This window comes from Canis lupus, chromosome 15 (assembly GCF_011100685.1).
Source record: "Canis lupus familiaris isolate Mischka breed German Shepherd chromosome 15, alternate assembly UU_Cfam_GSD_1.0, whole genome shotgun sequence".
Classification (NCBI taxonomy): Eukaryota; Metazoa; Chordata; class Mammalia; order Carnivora; family Canidae; genus Canis; species Canis lupus.
The window spans coordinates 48648074-48674955 of NC_049236.1; the positions used below are offsets into that span (position 1 = coordinate 48648074).

Genomic DNA, 26882 nt, shown 5'->3' on the forward strand with positions numbered 1-26882 from the left:
TCCACTCCATTCTCAATGCCATCCTGGCTCTTGCCTGGTTCTGAGATTTGGAAGTTAAAAGAGACCAGGTCGAGTTTCCATCCAGGTGTGAGATGAAACCTAGCCCAGAGTCCAGAAGAATAAACAGACAGACAAAGATGTTCCTTGTTCCTGCCTCCCTCTTTAGAGCAATGCAGTGAAACACAATTTTCTGCAATGATGTTGATGTTCTGTATTTATCCTGTTCAGTACAGTAGCCATGTGAATAGTGAACACCTGCAAAGTGGCTAGTACCACCAAGGAACTGAATTTTAAATTTTATGTAGTTAACTTACATGTTTTAGTTAATTTATTAAACAGTCCAACATGGCCAATAGCTACTATAATGGACAGTATACTTAGAGAAAAAAGTACCAAATCTATCTTTGGCAATTTGTTCTGGAAGACACCAAAAAATGCATACATTTTATGAAGGTACCACAGATTTACCTTTGGAACCGCTTAACACCAGGCCTAGCTCAGCGCAGACGGCAGCACAAGTGATCTCATAGTCGTGGCCTGTCAAGATGGCCCGAGGAGTGGTGGTCTCACCTTTAGGAAGGAACAGATTAGAAACAAATCAATTCAAGTTCATGCAGGGGGATTATCTCTCTCAGCTCCCTCTACTTAGATTAAATAACTAACAACTTGTTCCTAATCCCTATAATGCCTGAATCTTTAATTCATAGTTTGGAAATCTGTCTAGAAATCCTATTTTAGAACTAGATCCAAACTGTATGCTAGAGTATGAAGACCAGTTGCCAAATTTCAAATCCTTACATGATTATCAAGCAACAGTGGTTGAAAACAGAGTAAAATAAGACAACAATCTGCCTTGTAGAATGCCTCAGATACTTCCCAAATATTAATATAAGCCACTCAATTAGATGATTTATAGATGGATGATTATAAAAGTAGTGACTCTAGGTTGATTCATATTTCAAGGAAGGCAGCCCCCCTCTTCCATGGGCCACTGAGATCCCTATTGTAGTGAAGAAAGTCTGAACTAGGACACAGTATCTCAAAGTAGCCCCTCTCTTCAGTGCCTATTTACTAGTCTTAAGTATTTTCCTGATATATAAACCTCATAGAGTGTATTTCTCTGTGGTTCAAAGAATAGAGGGGAAATAAATTCTTACACGTAGTTCTGATTGTGACTGAAAACTAGAGGAGGAAAGTGAGGAAAGGCTAACAGAGAATGAGTATCCAGACAATGGAAGATGTTTCCAGACATTTTCACAAGTAGAAGTCATCCTGCATTTCAGTCCCAAAATAAAAAGAGAAAAAACTGGCTGGTTAATAAGGAACCCACACCACCAACAGGCCCAGCTCAGATAAGAAGACAGTAATGGGCTTCATTTGTGGCTTGATTCATGCCAAGTGGCAAGGATAAGCCGAATTCCATATTTAGCCTAAGGAATACTATTTTCAGACCACACTAGCCCTCCACTTTTATAGTCTCTAAAAACAAAGACACAGAAAGCCCTTATAAATGGGACTGGAGAACAGTGTTCCATTAGCATGCTTAGATTTCCTTGATTTGAATTGGTTTCACAGGAATATTGATAAATGATACTGTATAATCCAAAAGGGGCAAATGTGCCCAGAAAATGCTCTCTAGCACCAGCTGTGGAACTCAGTAGAAAAGAGCAACTTGTTATCCTATCAGGTAGGTTAGAGAAAATCTCCCAGAAACCTACCGTCCTTGGAAAGGCAAATACTGGCTGTTGAAAAATTAAACTAGGCTCCAGAGCAGTGTTTTTTTCTGATGGGTCAGTAGATTCTCTGAAATTTCATGCAAAATACATGTACATGCCTGTTTTTCTGGGAGGATAGTGAGGGGAAGAAGGAAAATAAATAGTTTTTACTGAATGCACAAGATCCGTGACCAAAAACAGGGGAGGGCCTCTCCGATGGAGACAGAGGCCACACCAGCTGGAGCCTACAATTACTTCATGTCTAGCTATTACAAAGAATTATCACAATGCATTTACTGTGGCACATGATGCATAGCTGTGTCCCTACAGAATCCTTCATGACTTTTGGTGACTCTAAGTATTTCTGCATGAGATTTAAGTAGAGGAGCATCAGAGCAAACTTTGCACCACACTGGTTGTGCCACATGCAGTGAGACACTGGGACTGGCCTACATACTTAGTGACAGAGGGAGACGTCAGATGACACATTAAAGACAAGGGGTTAAGTGGAACAAGGGGCTTGGTGTCTTTTGATTCAAAGATTTTAAACTTTGTGGGAAACCCACCTTAATTAAAAAACTCACTTGACAGTTTGCTAACCAGAAAGAATTTAAGAACTATGGTTTTTTCCTTAAAAAGCACACCAATTGGGGAATTTTTAAAGAAAAGAAGCAAATAATGTAAGCCAACCTGAACTACTTAACTTTCTGTTAGAGATAGGCTTTGCCACAAAAAGTAGAAATAAGTATGTTTTAAAAAGTTACCTAGAGTTAGGTAACCATGATTCATGGTTTTCCCCATTCCCAAGACACTACATTCTACAAAATACTATGTTATTTTTTAAATTAATGTTTAAATACATGTATTGGCCACTTTTTAAAATCAAGAATTAAAATCATTAAGATCTAAAGAATACATTTTCAATGTGATTATTCCTTGTTTGTTTTCCTAAGTTACCATTTTATTGGGGAGGGGGCGGTGAGACTTGTGTTTTTACTTGAGTTGTCTTGGAATTCCTTGGTGGGAAATATAAGTGTGAAGGAAAACTGATGGCAACTGAAAGCAATCTAAAGTGTTGTCACTTAAGCATGTCAGTGCTAACTTTTTGTTTTCTAGATCTAAAAATTTTTTTCCCAGGGAATAGGAAAGAAGTAAAAAAAAAAAAAATTTGCTAATTATATTTCTTTAGCATAAGAGTCGAAATACTGAGAATTTTCTAGGACTGTAGAGTTTAGGAAGCCTCATGATAAGCCCCACAAAGTGGGTTAAGGTAAAAGCATTCTTTTTTGTAAACTCCTAATTAACATTTTTTTGTAAGTAAGCTTTACTTATGAAATATGAATTCCCAGTGATCCACACTATACCAATCATTTCTCCCTCCACAAGTCAGAAGACATACACATACTGAAAAATATTTTTCTTTTCCTAGGGCCTGATCTCTAAATAAAGAATTGTTCAGTGCTAGGACTTTGGCTTCAAAGTTTGGCAAAATGTTCTCTAACCCAGGAAGCAGGTTAGACAGCTCAGGAAATATAGAAGGAAAAAAAAGGAAAGGAAAAGAAAAACAACAAATTAAAAACATAAGGGTAAACTTATGACCACTGGGTTGTTCTCAGGTAACTGGTTTCACAAACACTCACTGGATTTCCACTAAGACTACATGCTATTTAACATTCCCTCCCCTCTAGAAATGCACATTGATAGCCTCTAAAAATCCACGGACAATATAGGGAAGGATATGAAATCCTCTTAAAGAAAGCTGTTTCCATTCTTATCTAAAGACTGAACTGTGTATTCCCTTTACTATCTGTTATGTGGATTGAGTATGCTTTACATTTTCTCATCAAAAAAATCTGTTCACAGTAAATACTTGGAGTTTTGTAAGTTCTAATAAACCAAATGTTTTAAATATTAAAATTTCACTACAGCAAATAGAATTATATGATAGGGGATTTAAATCCAACAAGTCAAAACTGTTTAAATTCCACAGATATTTTGGGGACCACTTAGAATAAAATTACTAAGGGTAGAGGGGAAAGTCAGAGGCAGAACACAGGCTATATATGTGGCTCACAGAATGTATTTATTTCTCTGTAGTTACACATAATCCTGGATCACAGAGCACAGCAGTAACCTCCTACAGAAAGGAAAGGAAAAGCTGCTCTGTACCTGTGTATATTTGTCTTTAAAGTCCAGAAACAAAATCTAGGAACCATGTAACTCACTGCCATTGTAGCACTCACATCCCAACCTCATGCCAGCCCTGAGAGTTAATACTTGGGGAGGTTGGCAGGGGAGATCAGCTCAAATAAAACAATACTGGCCATACATTACTTTTTCAAAGGCCCCAAAGCTATCATCTTTTTCACTGAAGTCCTTAAGACGAATAAAGAACAGGAAAAAAAAAAGTACTCTGAAAAATATCAGGTTAATTCTTTGATAAAAATGTGCAGGAGTTAATGGATACAAGAAGTCGTTACTTTTGCTTTCTGAGATAGTAGGATCTACCAATAGCTAGATCATAAAGCAGAACAGATTCCTTTAAGAACCTTTTAAAGTCTTACTGCTTGAAAAATTGTCATGGCTTTCAATAAAGCTGGGAGAAAAATTTATCTTGTTGCTAGTTTAAGGGGCTACACTTCAAACTCCTCTTAAAGAAAAATAAAAAGAGAAAGAGGATAGACTTCTTGGACTGCTTTGAAAAGCTTGAGCAATTACTTCAAAGGAAAGGGTGTCTTTGTCCGGAGAGCAGGTTTATGACTACTGATGCAAATCCTAACCAAAGACTGAAAAGGATACTCAGTGCATCTTTATGGATGGCCTTAAAGGAAGATGAACAAGTCAAAGGAGATTAAAGACAGTCCAAATCCTGCCAAGAATACCAGGACACACCAGTTTTTAGAGATGTGCTTTTCACAGTACATGATACTGGAAATATCAGTTCTAATTTACAGACACTGTTCTAACAACCCAACTTGCATTTAAGCAGCATAAGATCTCCATAATTCCCATTTAGCATTTATATTGGATCTATATTTTAAAATATTAGGTGACATGTTTTACACCATTAGGCAAAATAACAAATGTTTTTATTAAATGTGTTTCTTTTGGTGCCCTCATAACTAAGTATATTTCTCCATCAAGTGGACCCTGAAACACTTACAGTTATACCTCAAAGAAGAGAAAATAGTAATTTCTCTAGCACCCTGTTCATAAATATTCAATGAGAAAAATATTTCAAAAGATAAGCCTCCATTAAAACAAGAGGGATTAATAATCCAGGTAAAAACAGAGCAGACATGTTTTTCTGGCAAACTTTTGACTTACATTTTTAAAAATAAATAAAGTTCTTGGTATTTTTGGCATCATTTCCTCAGTCCTATGAAAATTAAATTGCTTTAAAATGTACTGTGAAGTTCTCCGTAGCAGTTTAAATATATTATTAGCAGAGAATCCCCCTTCATTCATTCCTCATTTTTTAAATACCATTTATCATGAAACAAAGTTTGGTTTAACATTTCTCTATTCCTACTTCTGTAGAAATGATATTAGTTCTTTCAATTAATACTTGTTTAAATGACTCCTGGGCCAAGAGTTAGCATTTCCTGATTGCTTTCTCATTCACTTGCTCCTTCTTTCCTTTAATAGCCTTTATTCGATATATATTATGTGAAATGCACTGTGGAAATAAGGAACGGAATAAAATACAGTATTGTACTGGCAAATGACCTGATTCTATGGTCACTGGATCAGGTTTTGTTACCTTACTATAAACCTGCAAATTATAAATACCTGTCTGTAATTGGAAAGGTCAAAAAGCTGTACTGAAGTTCAAACTATTTATTACAACTGAATTTTTATACAAATGAATATTTTACAGCAATTAATAAAATCCTTAAGTAAAAACAACTGATATAATTTTCCACATTGTTAAAATGTAGTACCATCTGACCTCTTGGAGGCAAAACAAAATATGAAACGTGTCTTTGTTAAAAAAAATTTTCAATAGAGTATTCATTCTGAAAGAAAACACAAGCTTAAGAATCTAAATATATAAGTTATTAAGTATAGATTTTTCAAAATCTAAGCATTATTACAACTGAATTTTTATACAAAATGAATATTTTACAGCAATTAATAAAATCCTTAAGTAAAAACAACTGATATAATTTTCCACATTGTTAAAATGTAGTACCATCTGACCTCTTGGAGGCAAAACAAAATATGAAACATGTCTTTGTTAAAAAAAATTTTCAATTAGAGTATTCATTCTGAAAGAAAACACAAGCTTAAGAATCTAAATATATAAGTTATTAATTAAGTATGTATAGATTTTTCAAAATCTAAGCATTATATAATATATGCCAGTCATTTCTTAAAGATGGATACTTCTGTTTTGCACATGCCTTTTGTTCCATTTTAATTACATTTTGATTACTACAACACATAGGGAGAGAAAAAAAAATTAATGTGAAAACTGTACACTTAGGTTTCTCATGTGGCTCACCATAATGGCAAACCAAGAAAGGAAATGGCTTTCTGAAACGGAAGTGAGGTTAGCTACTAAATGTTTCTTAAACCTTTCCCATTAACTTCCCAATGTTCCAAAGGGAATTATAACACTACATTTTAATTATGCAAAGGGAATTATTTGAAATTTGTTCTATTCCTTCTTTCTCCATCAACCCTTCTCCTCCTCCATTAGAAAATGTGTTGTGTGAATATATACCTACAATTGCATACTTAAAGTATAATCCTAAATTGTGTAATAATATTTAAAAAAACCCCACAAAATCCTTGGGTGCCTGGGTGGCTCAGTTGGTTAAGTGTATGACTTGATTTCAGCTCAGGTCATGACCTCAGAGTCATGAAATTGAGCCCCACATCAGGCTATGCGCTGGGGGTGGAGCTGCTTAAGATTCTCCCTCTCCCTCTGTCCCTACCCCTGCTTGAGCATTGGCTCTGAAAAACAAAAAGCAAAACAAACACAAAGTCCTGGAGTGCCAGAGTGGTTTAGTGGGTTAAGTGTTTGCCTTTACATGATCCTAAGGTCTGGAAATCAAGCTCCACAATAGGCTCCCTGCTCAGCGAGGAGTCTGCTTCTCCCTCTCCCTCTGCACCTCCCCCAGCTCATGCTCTCTCTGTCTCTCAAATAAGATCTTAAAAATAAATAAAAATAAAAATTCAAAATCCTAACATGATGCATACTGTCGTAAGAACTCAGTTTAGCAAAATTATCTCTGTATTCTCCTTTGTAAATATAAGGCGTGCTTCAGTGACAGGGTTGCATCAAATTCTCTACAGCCCAATTAAATCAAATTAAAAATGTAGTACAGTTTAGTGATCAAGAGTGGTACCTCTTAAAAAAAAAAAAAAAAGAGTGGTACCTCTGGCCTAGAGTACTACCTATGTGACCTCCCTTGGGTATGTTCTCATAGTTACAGAAAGATCTAGGAGCTTCAAAAGGCCCAGGGAAAAAAGTAAAGACATATTTATAATCTCTCTGTGCCTCATCTATAAAACAAGGATAATAGCAGTAGTTACCACACAGGACTACTATGAGGATCAAAGAATTACTATGTAAAGTAATGCCCACATGTAGGGAGCACCCAGGAGGTATCACTTAGGAGTAGAAGTAGTACTATGAACAGTAGAATGATTTTCACTCTCTGTTGTAGACACTTCTTTCAGCAAAAGTATATCTTACCCTATGCTGCATAAATGAAAATTAGAGATGGTTCTGATTATTTTTTGTTTCTTGTCATTCTTTTGTCTCTTAATTTCTAAAAATTATACTTTGATTTCTCCCATTCTTCTTTTTCTTAGACTTTCTAACCTTCTCTAACAATCCATATAACTTCTTATAAAACTACTAATATCTAGAAGCAGGAAGTGAAGGTATATTAATATAATTAGGTATTCTTTCCCTAAATATCTTTATTGTCTCTGATTATTAAAGTAATACATGCTCATTATAAAACATTCAGATAATTTAGTAAATTATGAAGAAGGAAATGAAAAAACTGCCTCTAAATTCCACTACCTATAAATAACTATTGCTAAATGACATAAAAAACATTTTGCTGGCAGTCATTCTGGACTTTTTCCTATGCATAAATATACACAGAATACAAAGTGTACACATAGACATAGATGCCTAGAAGATATATCATATATAGTCTGATGATCTTTTACATTTAATGATAACAGACAGCATATCTTTCCATGTCAGTACTACAAACTCATAATACATTAATGGCCATGCAGTATTTCATTATGTGAACATATCAAATTCTACGTAACTATTTCTTTTTCCTACTTTCTTGAGACTTTTCATTTGTTGAGTCCCCATAGAGGGGCTTGATTTGGCTCTAATTCATTGATAGCTTCTATAGCTGTATATCTAGTGTCCAGTAACATAAACATAAAATTCTGACTCCAAAAAAGAATACAGATAAAAATATTTCACATCTTTGGCTATTAGAAACATTCTGAATTTGACAACAAAAACAAAAAATAAGTAAGACTACTTCAAACTAAAATGCTTCTACAGAGCAAAAGAAACAAACCATGAACAATGAAAAGGCAACCTACAGAGTGGGAGAAAATGCTTGCATATCATATATCTGATAATATCCAAAATATACAAAGAGCTCATACAACTCAATAGCAAACAAATATAAAAGAATCTAATTTAAAAAGTGGACATAGGAAAAAATAAGTAAAAAATGTGAAGAGGATGTGAATAGTATTTTTTCTAAAGACTACATACAGATGGCCAACAGGCACATAAAAAGGTGCTCAACACCACTCATCATCAGGCAAATGCAAATGAAAACCACAATGAGATATCACCTCACAACTATTAGAATAGCCATTATCAAAAATACAATAAATAGAGGTGGCTGGCTAGGTCAGTCAGTAGAGCATGCAATTCTTGATCTCAGGGTTGTGAGTTCTAGCCCCATGTTTGGTACAGAGATTACTTAAAAATAAAATCTTTAAGGGGATCCCTGGGTGGCTCAGCGGTTTGGCGCCTGCCTTTGGCCCAGGGCGCGATCCTGGAGTCCCAGGATCGAGTCCCACGTCGGGCTCCCAGCATGGAGCCTGCTTCTCCCTCCTCCTTTGTCTCTGCCTCTCTCTCTCTCTATGTCTATCATAAATAAATAAATAAATCTTTAAAAAAAGATCTTTAAAAAGAAGCCACTTTCACTGAAGACTATTCTTTTTTTTTTTTAAGATTTTATTTATTCATGAGAGAGACACACACAGAGAGAGAGAGAGAGAGAGGGGCAGAGACACATGCAGAGGGAGAAACAGGCTCCATGCAGGAAGTTTGACGCGGGACTCGATCCCAGGTCTCCAGGATCACACCCTGGGCTGAAGGCAGTGCTAAACCGCTGAGCCACCTGGGCTGCCCAAGACTATTCTTTATATTAAAAAAGTGGAAAATAAATACCAACTGTTGGAGAGGATGTGGAGAAGAAGGAACCCTCATGCACTGTTGTAGGAATGTAGATTGCGGGATGCCTGGGTGGCTCAGTGGTTGTGGGTCTGCCTTTGGCTCAGGGTATGATCCTGGAGTCCCGGGATCGAGTCCCACATTGGGCTTCCTACATGGAACCTGCTTCTCCCTTTCCCTCTGCCTGTGTCTCTCTCCCCCTCTCTCTCTGTGTCTTTCATGAATAAATAAAATATTAAAAAAAAAAAGGAATGTAGATTGCTACATAGCAACTATGGAAAGCAATATGGAGGTTCCTCAAAAAATTAAAAATAGAACTATCATATGATACAGCAATTCTACTTTTGGGTATTTATTTCTGAAGGACATGAAAACACTACCTTGAAAAGATACCTATACCCTCATGATCACTGCAGCATTATATACAACGGCCAAGACATGGAAACAACCTGTATCCACCAAGGGATAAATGGATAAAGAAAACGGGGTATGTGTAGGTGTACTTATGGATTATTAATCATTCATAAAAATAAAAAGGAGATCCTGCCATTTGTGACAACATGGATGGACCTTGAGGGCATTCTACTAAGTGAAATAAGCCAGACAGAGAAAGACAAACACTTTATAATCATATTTATATGTGGAATAAAAGAAACAACCAAAACCAACCAAACTAAAAAACAGAATTTAGGGATACAAAGAACAGACTGGCAGTTGGTGGGGAGAGGAGATGGTAAAGGAGGTCAAAAAGTACAAATTTTCAGTTATAAAACAAATAACTCCTGGTAGTGTACAGCATGGTGACTATAATTAATAATACTATGTTGTGTATTTGAAAGTTGTTAAGAGAGCAGATTCTCATCACGGGAAAAAAGGTTTATAACTGCAGTGGCAATGGATGTTACCTAAATAAAGTGTGGTTATCACTTTGCAATATATACATATATCAAGTCATTATGTCGTACACCTGAAACTAATGTCATGTGTCAATTAAACTACAATAAAAAAAAAAGAAACATCCTGATCCCATTCACTCCAAGGAAATACGGAATCTCTCAATTGTAGAAAATTACAAGCTACAAGAATAAAAGCTAAAAAGTTCAGCAGTTATGAAGCCTTAGCCATGGCAGGCAGAAAGAATTCTAAGGATTTTTTTTCCTAATTAAACATACTTCACGTCTACAATCTGAAGTCTGACCAAGTCTATTTGTGAGGAAAATTAAAGACTAGAGCAATTGTTGCTTTGTAAAAGAAATCATTAGAAGCATGTAAATACTTCATTTCATATATAAATGGGTCTCTTTTAATAAATTCTCAGGAATATCTAAAACACAATATGAGGTACATGTACACGAAAACTGTCACACAATTTCTCTAATGAAATGAACTTTCTGGAAGGTGATAAAGTCAGTCTAATACACTGTTCCAGGAGGTCTTCATTAAATGTGTTCTTATAGTGGTTCTCCAAAAAGGTTACACACACACACACACACACACACACACACACACACAGAATATTCTAAAGCTGAAGAATCTTGCTTTTAGGAATGGAAGAAGTAGCTTGCGATTTTGCAATTTCAGGGTATATTCAGTTTCAACTAAATGAAAGAAGATATATTCAAAATGTTCTTTGAGAACTTTAGTTGACTAGAGGGAACTTAAATCTTACAATTAGTTTTACCAATTGTTTGAAATGAAATTTCCCATCTGAGCATAAAGTATTAGACAAGCAACTTTCCTTGGTGTGGCACTATTAAAATCTATACATGAAGATACAAAGTTTCAATTTGAGGGCATAAATCATCAGTTCTTCTGTTCTCATACTTAGATGACTATAGCCTACGGCTGAATGGTATACTCATTTTTCTCTGCAACTAAACAAGGTAAATAAATGTGATATATTGGCACATCACCCCACCACTCTGCATATGGTGCACATTAAGGTTGTATTCATTTGCCATATGAATATAATTCCTTTTACCACATCTACTATTAGTTACAAGCAGTAAATACAGAGTTGTTTTGCTGGAACTCAAGGGCCTGCATTACATCATGGAGCACTAAACATCCTGGACCTTCTGGAGAATTTCATAAACGTAGTTTAATGTCACCTGAACTTGAATACTGCCAACATACTGCTTCAAACCCAAGTTGATGAATTCTTCAAGAAAAAAAGAAAAATACAGGGCAGTCTTGGTGTTAGTGCAACAGTGTACGCCAAAAGTCAGACCACAAGGAAAGCTCTTGATGAGGTAAATACAGGAACTCATGCTCTAGACAAAGAATCAGATCAAGAGTCATAGCCCAGGTTTCAAGCCACAGTTGATTCAAGCTTTGCTTTCATATTCAGAATCAAGTGAACATAAGGTTAAAATATCCAAACAGTTTTCCTCCAGTGTAGTTTAATGAAGATCTGGGATCGAGAAGATAAGAGTCTGTCTCATGACAAACTGATGCTTTGTTTCGTTGGGCATAGGTTGTTTACTTTTTCCTTAAACAATAAATTTCTTATAAATATCCAATTCTATGCTAGGGTGGGGAAAAAGAAGGAGGAAAGTGATTTCTTTTACAAATGTATATAGTTCAACACAAATGTATGTATCTTGGCATCTGTAACCCATAAATAATCTATCACAGACAATTAAAAGCAAAGTACACCTGACTTAATCAAGTAGTGATTTTCAAATTTACCAGTATTAAGTCCCTGAGTACATCCAGCAGATGGTGCTCTAGGACACCTACTTACAGAAAGAATACTGTTTATGTTACCTCCAACTATATTTTGGCAAGACAAAGAATAAGGATTTATCAGTAGCTTCAGTAAAACATGTTAGGCTTTATGATAGAAAGAACATAATTCCTAAATATGTGCACAAAAATATACATATGCATAAGCACATGTGCACAGAAGCAATCAGTAAATAATTCACACCTGGACATATAATGATACTACTTTTCTTATAGACTGATGAGTAGTCCATGCATATCAGTGGTATTTATAGTCATATGGCAAGATCATTCTAAATTCATTAAAAAAAAATTTAGAATGCCTTAAAGTTAGAATTCATTTTTAATTATAGCAGGAATGTCTCATTAGGGTGATACTAGTAAAATTAACAACAGTAGGATTTACGGTAATGACTTAAGTGATTGATGAGAGTATAACAAAATGAAGTTTTAGACAGAGAAAAAGCAGGGCAGCTATGGCATACAGTACTTTAAAAAACAGCTCTGTGGTCTGTTAGTGCTAGCCTTATGGTTAATAAAACCTTCTTTCTAATTAATGGTGCTGAAATATTCTTAAAGAACAGAATCTTGTTGTTATGAAAAAAACTTAAATAGTTGTTTTTTTTTTTTTTTTCAGTAGACGCCATTCCTATAAAGGAGAAAGCTGACATAGATTAGCATGTCTGATTGCAAAGAGGAAAAAAATGCCACCTTTCAATCAAATCAAAAACAGAATGTGAGAATGGAAAAGTACTTTACTGAAATACTATATACACACATACATACAACACCCTCATAGTCAGCAACCATTTGCTTCTCAAGCTAATCAACTGTGGCTTTTAAAAAATTACTCAGAAGCCTGAAAATACTTAATAAGCATTTACTTTTAAAAGCTTAAAATGCATCTAAGTTTATGATCTCGTAATACAATATAAAAATCGTAGATAATAACTATTTTATAAATTTTCATCTTGCTTATAAGATTATTTCCAAGTTTAAAGTATTCAGATGTCAATTGAATGCACTGGGGGACGTTTTCTCCAAAATTTGTGAACATACAGTCTTTATAGCATTATTCTGAGGGGAAAATGAGTGTTTCAGGAAAAGCATTTTGGTGCACAGATTCAGTTCTAAAACACAAAGAGGACGAGGGCAAAGAGAAATGTGCTTCCATGTAGAAAATACCGTTCATGAAAATGTTCTTGGTTAATTTTATTTAAAAATCTACAACTAAATAGAATCATATCTTAATTTCTCTTCTTGGTAAGAAAATTGCATTCCGTAGGAGATAACTATCACAAAACAAAAGAGTCAAAGATGAAAAACTATCTGTTATACAGGAAAACAAGGCTTTTGCCACATAATCTAGGCAGAGTTTATAAAACATGTGCATCCTTTTAAAAGCCCAAGTATAGGTTTTATCCAGTTTGAGTTAGCCTGATTTTGCCCAAGCAATGTGTATTTTAATACTGGATAACATGATTTTTAAAAAATAGTAATAAAGCCGTGAACTTCACAGAGAGCACTATTAGATTTGTGGAAAACGGTGCAGACATATGACCCTAGGAAGGAAGATTTCTAGCTTATCCTCATGATTTTTGAAAAGCAAAACATACAGACTAAATACTTGAAGGAGACCCTATAAAATGCAAAAAAAAAAAAAAAAAAAAAAAAAGCAATAGCTTAGTTTTCTTGACCTTACCTATTTTCCCATCAAGAAAGAACAAGTCTGTATTCAAAAATTTAAGTTGAGGCATTGTGTGCATTTATAGATCAGGTTGAAATTATATGTTAAAAAAAATAGCGTGGCAGTTTCTTAAAGGTCATTTGTATTGCATTCAAGAGATACAATATAGGAATAAACATAACCTAAAATTCCTCATTTGAAAAGCTCTGACTTCAGCGGCTGCATCGTGGAGACATCAACCAGCCAGAGGCTTATAAAATCCAAACCAGCTTGCGCGAATGTGTAAAACAGTTCACATGCGTGGTAAAAATGTCTTTGTTTTTGTTTTTCATTCTCTTCTGAAAAGCTTAGGCTGGCTTGTTCATTTTTCTATTCTAATGTGTGGAAATTCTCATTATATGAAAAAGTGCCTATTTGTCTTTCACCCAGATTCATCCTTCAAAGCTAAAGCAAAATTAGATTGGGACATCAGACACTATAAAAGGGCCAGAAAGGATTAGGTTCACTTTGAGAAAGGTAATTTAATTTAGTCAAGATACATTACAATTTTCTAAAATTTTTATTAGATATGCTGTTATGTTATTCTTTTTTTTCTTTTCATTACCAGCATTACTAGGGGTTAATGTCCACCACGCTGCAGACAATGAGAGGGTATAGATGAAGTGCTTTATGAAAAATATAACATTATAATGTATACTCTGATGCCAACAAGATGGTGTTTGTGTAGTGATTTATTTGCTCTAAGCATTCCGTGCTTCTGATGACACCTTAAGTCAGTTACTATTGTTGCTTTCATTTAACAGACAAGACAGAAGGACCACAGCAAAGCTCGGAACTTGGATTTGCTTTACTCCAACTCTAGGATTTGGTCAATGCTACTTGATTCATTTTTTTTAGAAGACATGCATGTAAAAACCATCTCTAGGAATGATTTATAAGGTATTTAAATATATATTTCTCCCTTCTGGAAAAGCTGAATATTTCTAGTTTTAGATATACTTTAATTTCTGAAATGTAACCGCCATCACATGGAAGTGTAGCTAATAAGCCTTTGGCTACTTCTCAGAGTACACGTTGGTAATGACCATGTATAACATAGGACACAATTAAGTCAAGGAAGTAAAAAAAAAACAAAAAAACAAAACATTTTTTTCTTGTGTTTGGAATATTTTACGTGCATGAGACACGTTGTTTTAAGGCAAGAGAAAGTTCTTCCTAAATACTTTTAGCTAAGTAACAAATTGTATATTTATTGTTTATGTCAAGCCTAGGTTTGTCTAAGATAATATACTGAATCTCGATAACTGAATTTATAGACACAGGAAAAAAAGAAATTGAAAGTAGACACTCCTAAAAGGGCAGAAATGAAGAAGGAGCAGAATGTAAGGCTCCATAACGTAAGGAACATAAAGCATTTCTCAAAAGAAAGTGAAGAACAATTCCCCAAGAACAATTTTTTTTAACATGTTTAAAAACTTTTATCATAATTCTATGTAAAATACAGATGTCTATGTAAATATGTGAAAGACACACATGGACACATTATCCTCTCATTTAAACGCATACACTGAAGTTTGACTTGAGCACAAAGACTGTATAACCCAAAGCATCACAGCCTTAAAGTTATTTTTTGTATCCTATTTGTATAGGGAATCATCTCTGATTGGAGTGACATAAGAAATATACCTTAGAGGATTTAATAAAAATTGTGCTTACCTATCACACAAAACAAAAAAGCATAAACAGCTTTTAGAAAATATTTTATAAAATATTTCCCATAAACAACTTCTACACTGGTTTTTGACTATTTTTTAAACAGTTTTTTAAGCTTATTAAAATAAGCTTATTAAATAGTTTATTAAGCTTATTAAATAGTTTTTTAAGCTTATTAGCACAGCTTTAAGAAGTCAATCCAAAATGTGATGGACTGAAGCATATGTCGACCGTTTCATAATTTGGAGCTAAATGACAGAGTGCTACGGTATTCAGGTAAAGCAATCAGGGACAAACGGTGCTTCCTTAACCAAATACAGTGCAACTTGCTTTAAATTAAGAAACTGTAAATATTTAAGAGCAGTTAAAAAGCTCTACCTTATGAAGTAAAAAGCTAAAAAGCTATTCTTGCAGGAACTCTTCAGTGTTGTCATAATCATTTTAATTAAATTCTCATTTTTCAGGTGGTCCCTTTAATTGTTTTTTCCTACTTCTTAATGTGTTTTTCTAAAGCCATTTCTTTTCTGCAGCTGTGTGCGATTGGTTTTAATGGTAGCTGCTTCCTTTTTTGCCTTCTGTGAATTACAATTTTAAATGGTTACACATTTTTTGTTTTACTGCCTTCAGCATAGTTTCATAAAGATGTTTAAGGCTGTTGGTGAACATTTTCATTTCCCATCTGAAAAACCAAGAGCCAATTTGAATATTCCATATTGGCCTTTTATGACCTGTTTTATCTTTTAATATGTAAATGAAAGCATATTCTTTATAAAGACTGGTTTGTTTCCACGAAATTATAATTGTTTTTTTGCTCTCTTACAATATGTATTCAAAAAACAAGATAATATGTGATTGCTCTTTTATGTTATATCATGTTCGTGAATGAAACACCTCTCTTTTATTTGGTGACAGCCATTTCCAATGAGGAACTAGCATTTTCAGGTCATAAGAATAACCTGTACCATGAAAAATGAGATTTTATACTTGGACTTGAATTATCAGTGCTCACAAAATGTTAATAATTGAGAGGCTATCTAGACCTTTCTTAAATTATAACTAGGAAATTAAAACGACTTAATGATTCAATTTCACTTTTACCATGATAAGAAAACATAACTTCACTACAAAATGTTATTATATATCACTTGTAACAGTTTACTTATAAAATAAGTTGTACTTACTGCCTGGGTTATCTCCAATGCCACTGCTTTTTCCATTCCAGTACCAGAGCAAAAGGGTTGCATCACGTGATCCTGAGAGAATGTAGCAATTTCCCCCAATATAGGACTCAGAACGAGTGAGGCAAGTGACCACATCCCAATGGCCAAATACCACTTGAATTAATTTTCCTGAAATACAAAACAATTTTATTTAAAACTGCTATAAAATAATTAAAGAAATTCCACTGACCATTTAACTTATAAAATAATAAAGTCATATTAACTCAATTCTGATGATTCAGATTTTACAATCAAATTTGATCTGGTCTAACCTAAAAGTTTTCATCGAATATTAACAATGACAAAAAGTCAATTGAACAGTGATAATAACATTTTTGAAAAATATAATGTTGAAACTATTTCAACAAACTTAGGACCATGATACCATATCATTATACATGGCTACTATGAATTCCAAATGAATCATGTTTACTGATTAAAGCAGGCCCAGCAGAACTCTTATTTGGAATAATTTCAGCAATTTCGTAAGTTACTCTGTATGATTCAAAGCAAAATAAAACTTAAGAGCCTTGCTTTATAATTCAGTCTTTACTATTACAAACTTGTCTCTGAATTAATAAAGATATAATGTATTTCTCTTTTTTTAACGTGATCTATACAAGGATGATAAAAGTCACTTTGGAGAGTTTCTGTTCTTTTCAAATCAGATTTACATGAACTAAGTTTTGGTAAAAGGACTAATATATTGAGATTACAATTAGAGCTGGGTCATTCTTTCTTTGTCTTGATTCTCTTAATGATAAAAAATATTTGGGGGGTGATGATGGAGTAAGATAATGGCAGTTTATCTAACATTAATGACCGCCAAAGGGAAGAATCCAGTACACTTACTATACATCTCGGGAGGGCTTCGGACACAGATGAATTGTTCACATAACAGTGCCGGAAAAAAAAAGTAAAGCCCCCACTTTGAGAATCTTTGTTTAAAAATCAGATATGGTGTTTATGATTCATACAAACTTGTCTAAAGAATGAAATAGCTAAAGCAGCCCTTCCACTACATCCCTATGGTTTCTAGCTAATATTTTCCTTTGAAATGTCTACAGAATTACAGATGAATGTCACAGAATGTCTACCTCTAATAGCACGAGTTTCTTTTTATTTTTGAAGAAGTGTTCCAGTGGGGTCATATAAATAGAATTAAAATATTCAAGAAAACCACTAAACTGAAAAAAGATTAATATGCCTAAAAAGTTTGTGTTTAATTTGGAAAACATCATAATCTAGTCAAAAGTTTAAGGTCTCATGAGACGCCTGGGTGGCTCAGCGGTTGAGCGTCTGCCTTTGGCTCAGGGCATGATACCGGAGTCCCAGGATCCAGTCCCACATTGGGCTCCCTGCATGGAGCCTGCTTCTCCTCCCTTTCCTATGTCTCTGCCTCTCTCTCTGTGTCTCTCATGAATAAATAAAATCTCTGAAAAAATTAAAACAAAGTTTAAGGTCTCACCTAAGTATTAGCATCTAAGTGTATTTAACTCTTAAGATAATCATAAATATAATTAAAAAAATACTTCCGTTAATTTTTTTTTAATTCTTGATTTTAGGAAGTCTGAAGCTTATTACAAAAGCTGCAAATTAAAAAATAAAATGCAGAAATATATTTAATTCAGATAAAAGGTCAAATATACTGTTTCCACTTGCAGAGAACCTACTACTAGTAACTTTTTTTTTTTTTAAGATTTTATTTATTTATTCATGAGAGATACAGAGACACAGGCAGAGGGAGAAGCAGGCTCCATGAAGGGAGCCCGACACGGGACTCGATATCGGTCTCCAGGATCATAACCCAGGCCAAAGGTAGTGTCAAACCACTAAGCCACCAGGGCTGCCCCTACTACTAGTAACTTTAAATTCACATTAATTTCAGTCTCAAATTGCACAACTAATAAAGTGCATTTTTTTCTCCTGTGAATAAGGACTTTAGTAAGACAGGTGTTCTAACTGCTAAAAGTTAAAAATGTGTATTTCTGAATTTCAACCTTTTAATTTGACATCAAAACATTTCATTAAAAAAATTAGCTAATTTTTAGAATTGATACTATCATAAGAATTCAAAGCTTCTTAGAATGAAAACAATGGAAAAGAAAAAGTGCAAATTATTTTTTAAAAAGATTTTATTTATCTATTCATGAGAGACACAGGCAGAGGAAGAAGCAGGCTCCTTGCTGGAAATCTGATGTGGGACTTGATCCCAAGACCCCGGGATCACAACCTGAGCCAAAGGCAGATGCTCAACCACTGAGCCACCCAGGTGCCCCAAGAAAGCACAAATTAAATAGGAAAAGATGTAATCATTTCCACATCATTTCCAATTTAACTGAAGAACAAAGTGGAGAGGTTTAGTGGCAAAATGGGTGGGGTTAGAGTAAAGGCAGGCCTTACAAGGGGTAGGACAAAGTTAGGAAGCTGAATGCACTCTTATTACTGATTAGAAAACTGAAGGTTAAATCAGTGAGTTTTAACTACTGAAAATAACTGAAGACACCATATATCATGTTGATTATGTTTTTGATAACAGAATGTGTATAGTTATTTCTGTCTCAGCCTATACCTAAGTGCAGAGAGCCTGTAAACTCCAGGCATGATTTAAATAGGTTATTGAGGTTAGGCTTATTTAAGATTTGATACCTATCACCTCAGTGGGTTGTAGGAGTAAGAAGGGGAGTGAGTACAATTTTAAGTAGGTACAGGAGGCACCTGGTATGCAGGAAACCCATGTGCTTCCAGAAGGTTTGCAGAAGAACAGCTATTTGCTTGGTGACTTACCCTATTTCCAACTCATGTGAGGACAAAGTGGAAAGATTTAACTATAAAAGTGGGATGAATTAACTAGAGTGGCAGCATGTTCCAAGATTTGTACTTGTTAATTCTCGGTTAAGTCATCCCTCTGTATCTATAATATCAGTGTTGGGAAAATGTATACTCAGTTACTGTGGTTTCTTTTTCCATTACAATTTCCTAGTGCTTTAATTTTTGCCCTCAAAGTTATCACAGTTATTTTCTATTCAACATTACTGCACACCTACTAAGTGTCAGGCACTAGGCCCTTTGACATGTGCATTGCTGTTCAAGAGACATGTAAATAGACATGATCCCTGCCCTCAGAGTATTTAGTGTCTACTGGGGCAGACAGACATTAAACAGACACAAACATATGTAATTATGAACAGTGATAAGTAGTATAAAAGAAAGAAAACAAGATAGAATCAATGAGAATAATGTAGAATGAATTTAGGTTGGGCATCAGGAAGATTGAAATAAGGGAGTGACATTTACATATTTATATCTAAAGCGTTTCATATTTTAATACAAATTAACTTTATTTTCTACAATTTATACTTTGGACTCAACTCTGGAAAACATTATTTTTTTAAGTTTACTTTTTCCTGTTCTGGCAGCCTTCCTCCGCAATATTTGTTATTGCTATGAGGTTGAGGTTCACTCCTCCTAAATAAATCACAGCATATAAATACCTGCTGCTCCTTTTGGTAAATTATTTTCTGATAATCTCATAAGTGTTCCTCAACCTTTATTTTTTGTTTCCTTTAATACCAGTCCACCTCTCCACACACTAATATCAAATATTACCACAAGCACTAGAATATCCCCTTTTTGACAGAACAAATTTTCTAGTTAATGTTTTATTTGACAGCTGTGCTACAAATAAAAAAAATTCAAGCTCAGGACTCTACACCACTGAATCTAAAATGTGGCCTGAAAATAATTCCCACCGCCGAGGGAAGGTTTTATTGTTGCCTCTGCTGTTCTAGTTGTGTCCCGAAAACATGATTTATGTTTAAAGAATTTTCCGTTACAACCATGTTTCTCTCCCCGCCCCCCACCCCACCCTGAATCTAATAAGAGAAGGATTTTTTTTTGGCTTATGTGCTAAAATATAATTGAATTCAACACTTGTGATAGCTTTGCTATTATATATTATTGATCACACAATTTCCCCCTTGCTTCTCTGGCAAACTTAAAGGAGAAAATATTTAATATCCCTATTGTCAAAAAACACAAACACATATTTACCCTAATTGAAATTATTTTAAATAAAACTAGCATCAGAGTTTGTATATAAGATATTAAGATACTAGGACTATCATTTCAGGATTTCTTCATAACTTTTTTTGGCAAGTGTAAATATTTTTAATGTATAAGCTAAATAAGTCCTACTGAAGTTTAAAATAAGGCTACTACTTATAAAAATGTTTTACATACACACACTCGTATATTTTAAAAAACAGTAAAGTGGAAGGTTTTTGGAAAGAGGGGAAGGAATGTCATCTAGTTTATCAAGTCTAATGTAACATGGAAGACATACCAGGAACTCAGTGTTGTAAATTATTTTTCAAAACCAATATTGATAGGTACACCAATAAGACAATATAGTAGAATCACAGAATGTTACATTTGAAGTCAGAAGAGCTGGCTCAAATACCCAGTTTAAAATCACTATTATCTACTATACAAATTTCAGCAAGGCACTAACCTTTCTAAACCTCACTTTTATCATCTGAAAAATGGGGCTAAATATACCTGTTCTATCTAACAGGACTGCTACAAGGCTGAAACAATATCGTGTATATGAAAGAACTCTGTATGAATGTAACAGTAATTTTAATTGTTAGTATTAGATAACAGTGAGGTCAGCTCTACAAATATTAATATTCAGTGCTTTTTAAAAATGACATGGAATGTCAGCAAGCTCAAAAATCCTCAAATGCCAAAGCTGAAGACTGACATTACATACGCTTCCACTTACATATCATTGTAGAAGATGCAAAATTACAGAGATGAAGAATAGTTAAAAAAAAAAAAAGAATAGTTCAGTTGTGTAAGGCTCAGGTGGGGGTAAAAGCTGACTGTAATGGGGCAGTGCAGAGAATTTTTGGTGTGATGGAACTGCTCTGCATTTTCATTGTGGTGGTTCTATAATTCTATAAACTGACCAAACTTAAAGAACTTTAACCCCCCAAATTAATTTTTTTGTATGTAAATAATAAAATAAGGTTTTAAATGTGTAAAAAACAATAAGCAATCTAAATGCATGTTTAAGAAAATTTTGTAAAGGAATATAACAATTTTAATCTGAATGTTTGTTTAAAAAGGGAGCATAATTTTGTCAAATAATTCTAAGGTTATCATTACCATGATAATGAAAGAAGAGGTTACAATTAAAATTTTATTATTAAGTCAGAGAAAATTCATTATAATAATAAATAATTTTAGAAACACATCAATCTCCATGGCATTTTTTAAGAATTCTAGGAGTTTTAGTCTTTAGTAATCAACCTCATAGACCTTAACAAGTGGTAAGCACCTAATAAATGAGAAAGACTTGAATAATGATATTTTCTTTCTGGACCTACAGAAAGTAGGATGCAAATTATAAGAAAACTAGATCATCAGTTCCATAAAACAAACAAACAAAAAAAAAACCAAAACACAAGATCATGGCAAAAACAACTTCTAGGGTTTATTATATGAACAGTACATATTCAACCTTTTTTCCCTATTTTCTCATGGCTATACAGTACTATCATCAAAATGTGTAAGGACAATGTCCTTGAATAAACAACAATTAATTTTTCAATATATTATACTTACTAAGGCAGAAACATGGACTTACATTCTATAAATATTATTAAATAAGACTGAAAAATGATTTACTATAAAACATTTAATTAACTAGATATTTTGATTAAAAAGAATTTCCTATTCCTGTCACATTTAAGCAAGATATTTGTAGATCCTTGGTTTAGTTGAAGTATCTACTTTCAACAGTATTACTAAGTTCTGATATATTAATATCTAATTTTGATTCTTTCATGCAACTACACATGCACTATAAGTTGACTTCCTCCTCTAACAGTTTCTAAAATACATTATTTTTAAGATTTTTTAAAAAATTTATTCACGAGACAGAGAGAGAGAGAGAGAGGCAGAGACATAGGCAGCGGGAGAAGCAGGCTCCATGCAGGGAGCCCAATGTGGGACTGGATCCTGGGACTCCGGGATCAGGCCCTGGGGCTGAAGGCAGCGCTAAACCACTGAACCACCTGAGCTGCCTAGTTTCTAAAATACTTTGGAGACTTCATTAAATTTTTCAATTTTTCTCAATGTCCTATATACAAAAATTTATAAACATTTTACTAGATTGCTTCTTCTATAATAATAGTGAGTTGAGCTTGGTTTGTCCCTTAGGGAGATACATGCAAATGAATAAATGGACTTAAACTTTTATATTCTAACAAGAGCTCCTGTCACACATAAAATCAGTAGTCAGCTACTTTCCTTCATGATGGTGTAGCTTTCAGCAAGATTCTATGTAGAGTTGGGAGGAGGCAAGGTATCTGCTACTAAGAAATACATTTAATGAGAATGTCTATTAAGGGAAAAAAGTGGGAAAATACATCTATATGTATGTGCATCTGCTATATGATTGTGCATATACATGTGCATATGGTATTTACATACCTGGATATGATTTCAAATGAATCATTCATTCTGTAAGCATGAGTCATGGGAGACAAACCTACTATAAAAAACTGCCTCTTAAAAACATGCTGAAGTTAACTTAATAGTAGACTATGGAATAGATTTTTACTTAAAAGGGGAAAAGTGTCTCTTCCACATATTATGCATTTTACAACTCTGTAATTTCTAGAAGGAAGATGAAAGAGCATTCTAAGCCTCTCGGTACGACTTTTAGTTAACTTTAGTTCATTGATGAAGAAAATATGTTACCTGTATCTGTAGAGTAGACTCGAAAACTCTTATCCCAGAAGCCACAGATGAGAATATAGCGGTTGTCTGAAGTGATGACAAAGCACTGGGAATGGACTTGAATACTTTGGTCTAAAAGGTCAGTGATTTGCCTCCTGTGCATTCCTGTATTGCTGGCTGTGAGAACAGAGGAAGAAACAAAAATACTACTAAACCCCACACATACAAAAATCCTATAGTTTGTAACACTGAGGGTGGGGAATGAGGGAGGAGAGGCAACACGTTCCAGGATAAGAATATTTGATCTTTAATTTTAAATTTTAAACATAATAATATGTGAAAAACCAAACAGGAAAAGATACCCGGTTGTTGGAAGAATGTGGGGTAGCTAAATTCAACATCTCAGTAAGAAATTCTGCCTAGAGGGAAAAATAATAACATACTACAATTTCAAAATAGTATACAATTCTCAGAACACGCTTTCCAGCTCTTGGGCAGGACCAAACTAGATTACAGTCTCCCGATTGCACCACAGTTAGCTTTGTGTTTCTGACAATCTCATTACATCCATTGTCATGAGAATGGATTCATGTTGTGACAATCTATTACCTTTAACTTTTTGTCACAAGAAAAAGATATTAGAATTTAAATGTTATATATTTGAAACATCGTAGCATCTTGGAGTACTTTGGCTTTAACAGGTCTTTAATTTGACTAGATGTGAACTCCCATTTTCCCTGTTTACAGCTGCACTTGCATGTAAGGAAAGGATAGAATGACTATTTATTAAAGATACTTGTAATTGAAAAAGTCAAAGCACAGCACACTGCCACTTTCTTACTCCTTATGTAAGCAATAAAACAAGACAGTCTGGCAGTGTGTTTTCAAAGTGCTACAGAGCACCTGATACGGGGTTTGTCACAAGGCACAAGGTCAGACACAGAGAGACATCAAGCACATAGGAAGAGTAATAATCCTTTAGAAATACACTATCAAGTATGTCATTATCAGAAAAGGAATTTTCACTGAGATGCCTTTTTTGGAACCATGAGGCCAACCAAAGAGAAAGCTTTGTTTCTAGTGGTCTGAGTTATTTCACCACCAACTTTGATACAAATAGTGGTTCTTATAATAACAGAGGAACTTGACTGTACCAGAAATCAAAACGAATGAAGTAAATTTCTGCATCTGATCATTACATTCATTGTATTATTGTCTTCAGGTTTTTTTGGGGAAAGAAAAATCTCAACCTTTATAAAATGCATTCTTGATAAAAATAAAAAATAGAAAAATATTCATTGTACATAACAACTAAGTATGGCCAATCTAAGAGAAGGCTCAGAAAGTAATGCAGAAGAAAAAAAAGTGTTCAAAATACTTCCCAGTGCTGTACTGGAACTACTGGAGACAGAAATAAACTTTTCTTTCCTTATGGCAAACATGACATAGCAAATGTATGCGTAGATACAGTGCAAGCTTCTGCTAGCCTCTGTCTACACGACTTAACCATGTAAGATTATTAGATAACTATTTGATAATAGGCTTCATATACTTTTGGAGGATTAATGAACTAGAAAGTGATAGCAGTAGTAAAAAGGGTAGAATTCTATTTGGGGATCCCTCCTCTGCTACCTCCTTCCCACACAAAGAGAAGTTGCTGGCAAATGAAAAAAAGCTTTTATGGGTATCATAGTGCATCAGAGAGAGACATTAGTGTCTACCGCAGTGAAGCTGTGTGGTACAACTTAGATCTTTTATTCCAAGAAATCTAGCAATTTAAAGAAAGACAAGGTATGTAGTACTTTCTGTACTGGTTACTACAATACTTCATTCCAAGTGAAAACTGTAAAAGTGTTTATTTTTGTTACCATTTATAGGACTTTAGCTTTTATGATACAAACTTTCACTGGTCTTTGGCTTTTTCTTTGTTTTTGTTTTTTGGAGCGCATGGTCTCTTAAGAGGATCTCACTTCACAGTTCTGGGTACATGCATAAGTTTGAATTGAGTGACCACAATGTACCCACCATGGGTAAAGGCTGATGCCCTTTCAGCATTCAGATGAATGATTTTCTAAGTAAGTGCTTACCTGTAATTTAATATTGCACCCCCCCACCCCAATCCATCCATCCATCCATCCATCCATCCATCCATCCATCCATCCATCCAATCTATATAACCTATCTCACAACTGCCTTTCCTTTATCTCAATGTCTCCTGAGATTCAGTACTGAAGGTATTTTTATTTAATGAAAATTAGGTATATTTGTCTAGATAAGCAGTCTTCAAACTGGGGCATGCATACCCGTGGCAGGAGGGTGATATAAGATTTCCCAAGGGATAAACAGGCACAGATGGTTTTAAGGGAATCAATTTCTAGTTCCTCAACTTTTATGTTCTCTTCTCTGAAATAGATGTGCCTGAGAACTCTCCTATGAGTTTTCCTTTCTTATATCCCTTTTTGCATGCTCTTCCTCCACTAAATAAAATAAAGGCATATTTCTTTCCTATCTAGAATCTTACTATAGTACTTTATCTCAGGGTATAAAAATCTCTTGAGATGCAAAGAAAGGGACAACTCAAAATACTGATGTGAGGCTGAGAATGCCAAGGTATCAAATCATTCTGCAGGGCAGGTGGTTTCCAATTCACTGCTTTCAATAAAGTGGAAGGAGGATCTAATCATGATGTCAATTGATAGATCATTAAAAATAAATTTCAATGATAGATTGCTAAAATGATCATTTAATGATAGACCATGAAAATAATTCTTAATAATAGATTACTATATAAATTGTCACATAACTCAGAAAGAGTTAAAAGATTTGAGTGATGTTGTTAAAACAAAATTCTTTCCTTTCACATCTATTTTCTTATGTAACTTTCCTTACAGATTCCACCTACTGAAAAAAGAAAAGGATAGAATCATTGACAAATCTTGTCTCATTCAGCAGCAAATAACATTCATTCATAAATACTTGAGCAAAGGGGGAGGAGGAGGAGGAGGAAGCCTTATCCATTTCATTAAAGGTGTATTTCCAATAAGTGATTTGTTTTTATGTTTAATAATATTTATTAAAATTTATGATTTTAATAAGTGTGTATTAATAGTATTTGTAATGATAACTCAGTGCAGATTAGTTTTTAGAAAAACTGAGTCTTATGATCATAGGAAATTTTAACATTTGAATTTATATACCTATGTTTAATTTTTCATATATTTTTACTGCTGAAAAGTATAATAAGGTAATTTTGAGAAGTTAAAATTGTGTAGAAATATGATAAAAATATAAATTTAAGATGGAAAAGGAATATAAAGTTGTCAACTGTTAAAAGCTTTTTTTATGCATTTTTTTAAAAACAGAAAATGGTGACTATCAATTCGCTTTGATATTTAAAATCCATTGTATATATTTAGAATTTCATATGCTATACAAGAAACAATAACCTTTGCAACTATATAAACTTGTGATAAAAACTTTCAGAGGCTACATTAAAAATACAAGAGAATGTACATGATTTTAAACAATATTTTAGGAGATACAAGAGCAAATAGTCTGGTGACCAATTATGTAGAGTAGGGAAGAAAACTACGGCCTGTGCCTGGTTT

The 26882-nt window shown here is 34.1% G+C and overlaps 2 protein-coding genes across 13 annotated transcripts in view; one reads left to right on the forward strand and one right to left on the reverse strand.

Moving 5' to 3' along the window:
- DCLK2 (doublecortin like kinase 2) overlaps positions 1-26882 on the forward strand; it is a 246910-nt gene that overhangs the window by 166409 nt on the left and 53619 nt on the right. Inside the window, exon 17 of one of the 2 annotated variants that reach the window (XM_038558996.1) lies at positions 14395-14530. The exons of the other annotated variant lie outside the window; for it this stretch is intronic. Within the exon in view, the coding sequence (XP_038414924.1) occupies positions 14395-14529 (135 nt within the window). The 3' untranslated portion in view covers position 14530. Of the gene's footprint in view, positions 1-14394; positions 14531-26882 lie in introns of those variants that run through there. 2 annotated transcript variants of the gene reach the window in all.
- The window catches only part of LRBA (LPS responsive beige-like anchor protein), a 722446-nt gene that overhangs the window by 11846 nt on the left and 683718 nt on the right, over positions 1-26882 (reverse strand). For all 11 annotated transcript variants that reach the window (XM_038558983.1, XM_038558984.1, XM_038558982.1 and 8 more), the window contains 3 exons: positions 23296-23451; positions 16486-16653; positions 469-570 (listed from right to left, as the gene is read on the reverse strand). In XM_038558983.1, the coding sequence (XP_038414911.1) occupies positions 469-570; positions 16486-16653; positions 23296-23451 (426 nt within the window). The remainder of the gene's footprint in view (positions 1-468; positions 571-16485; positions 16654-23295; positions 23452-26882) is intronic.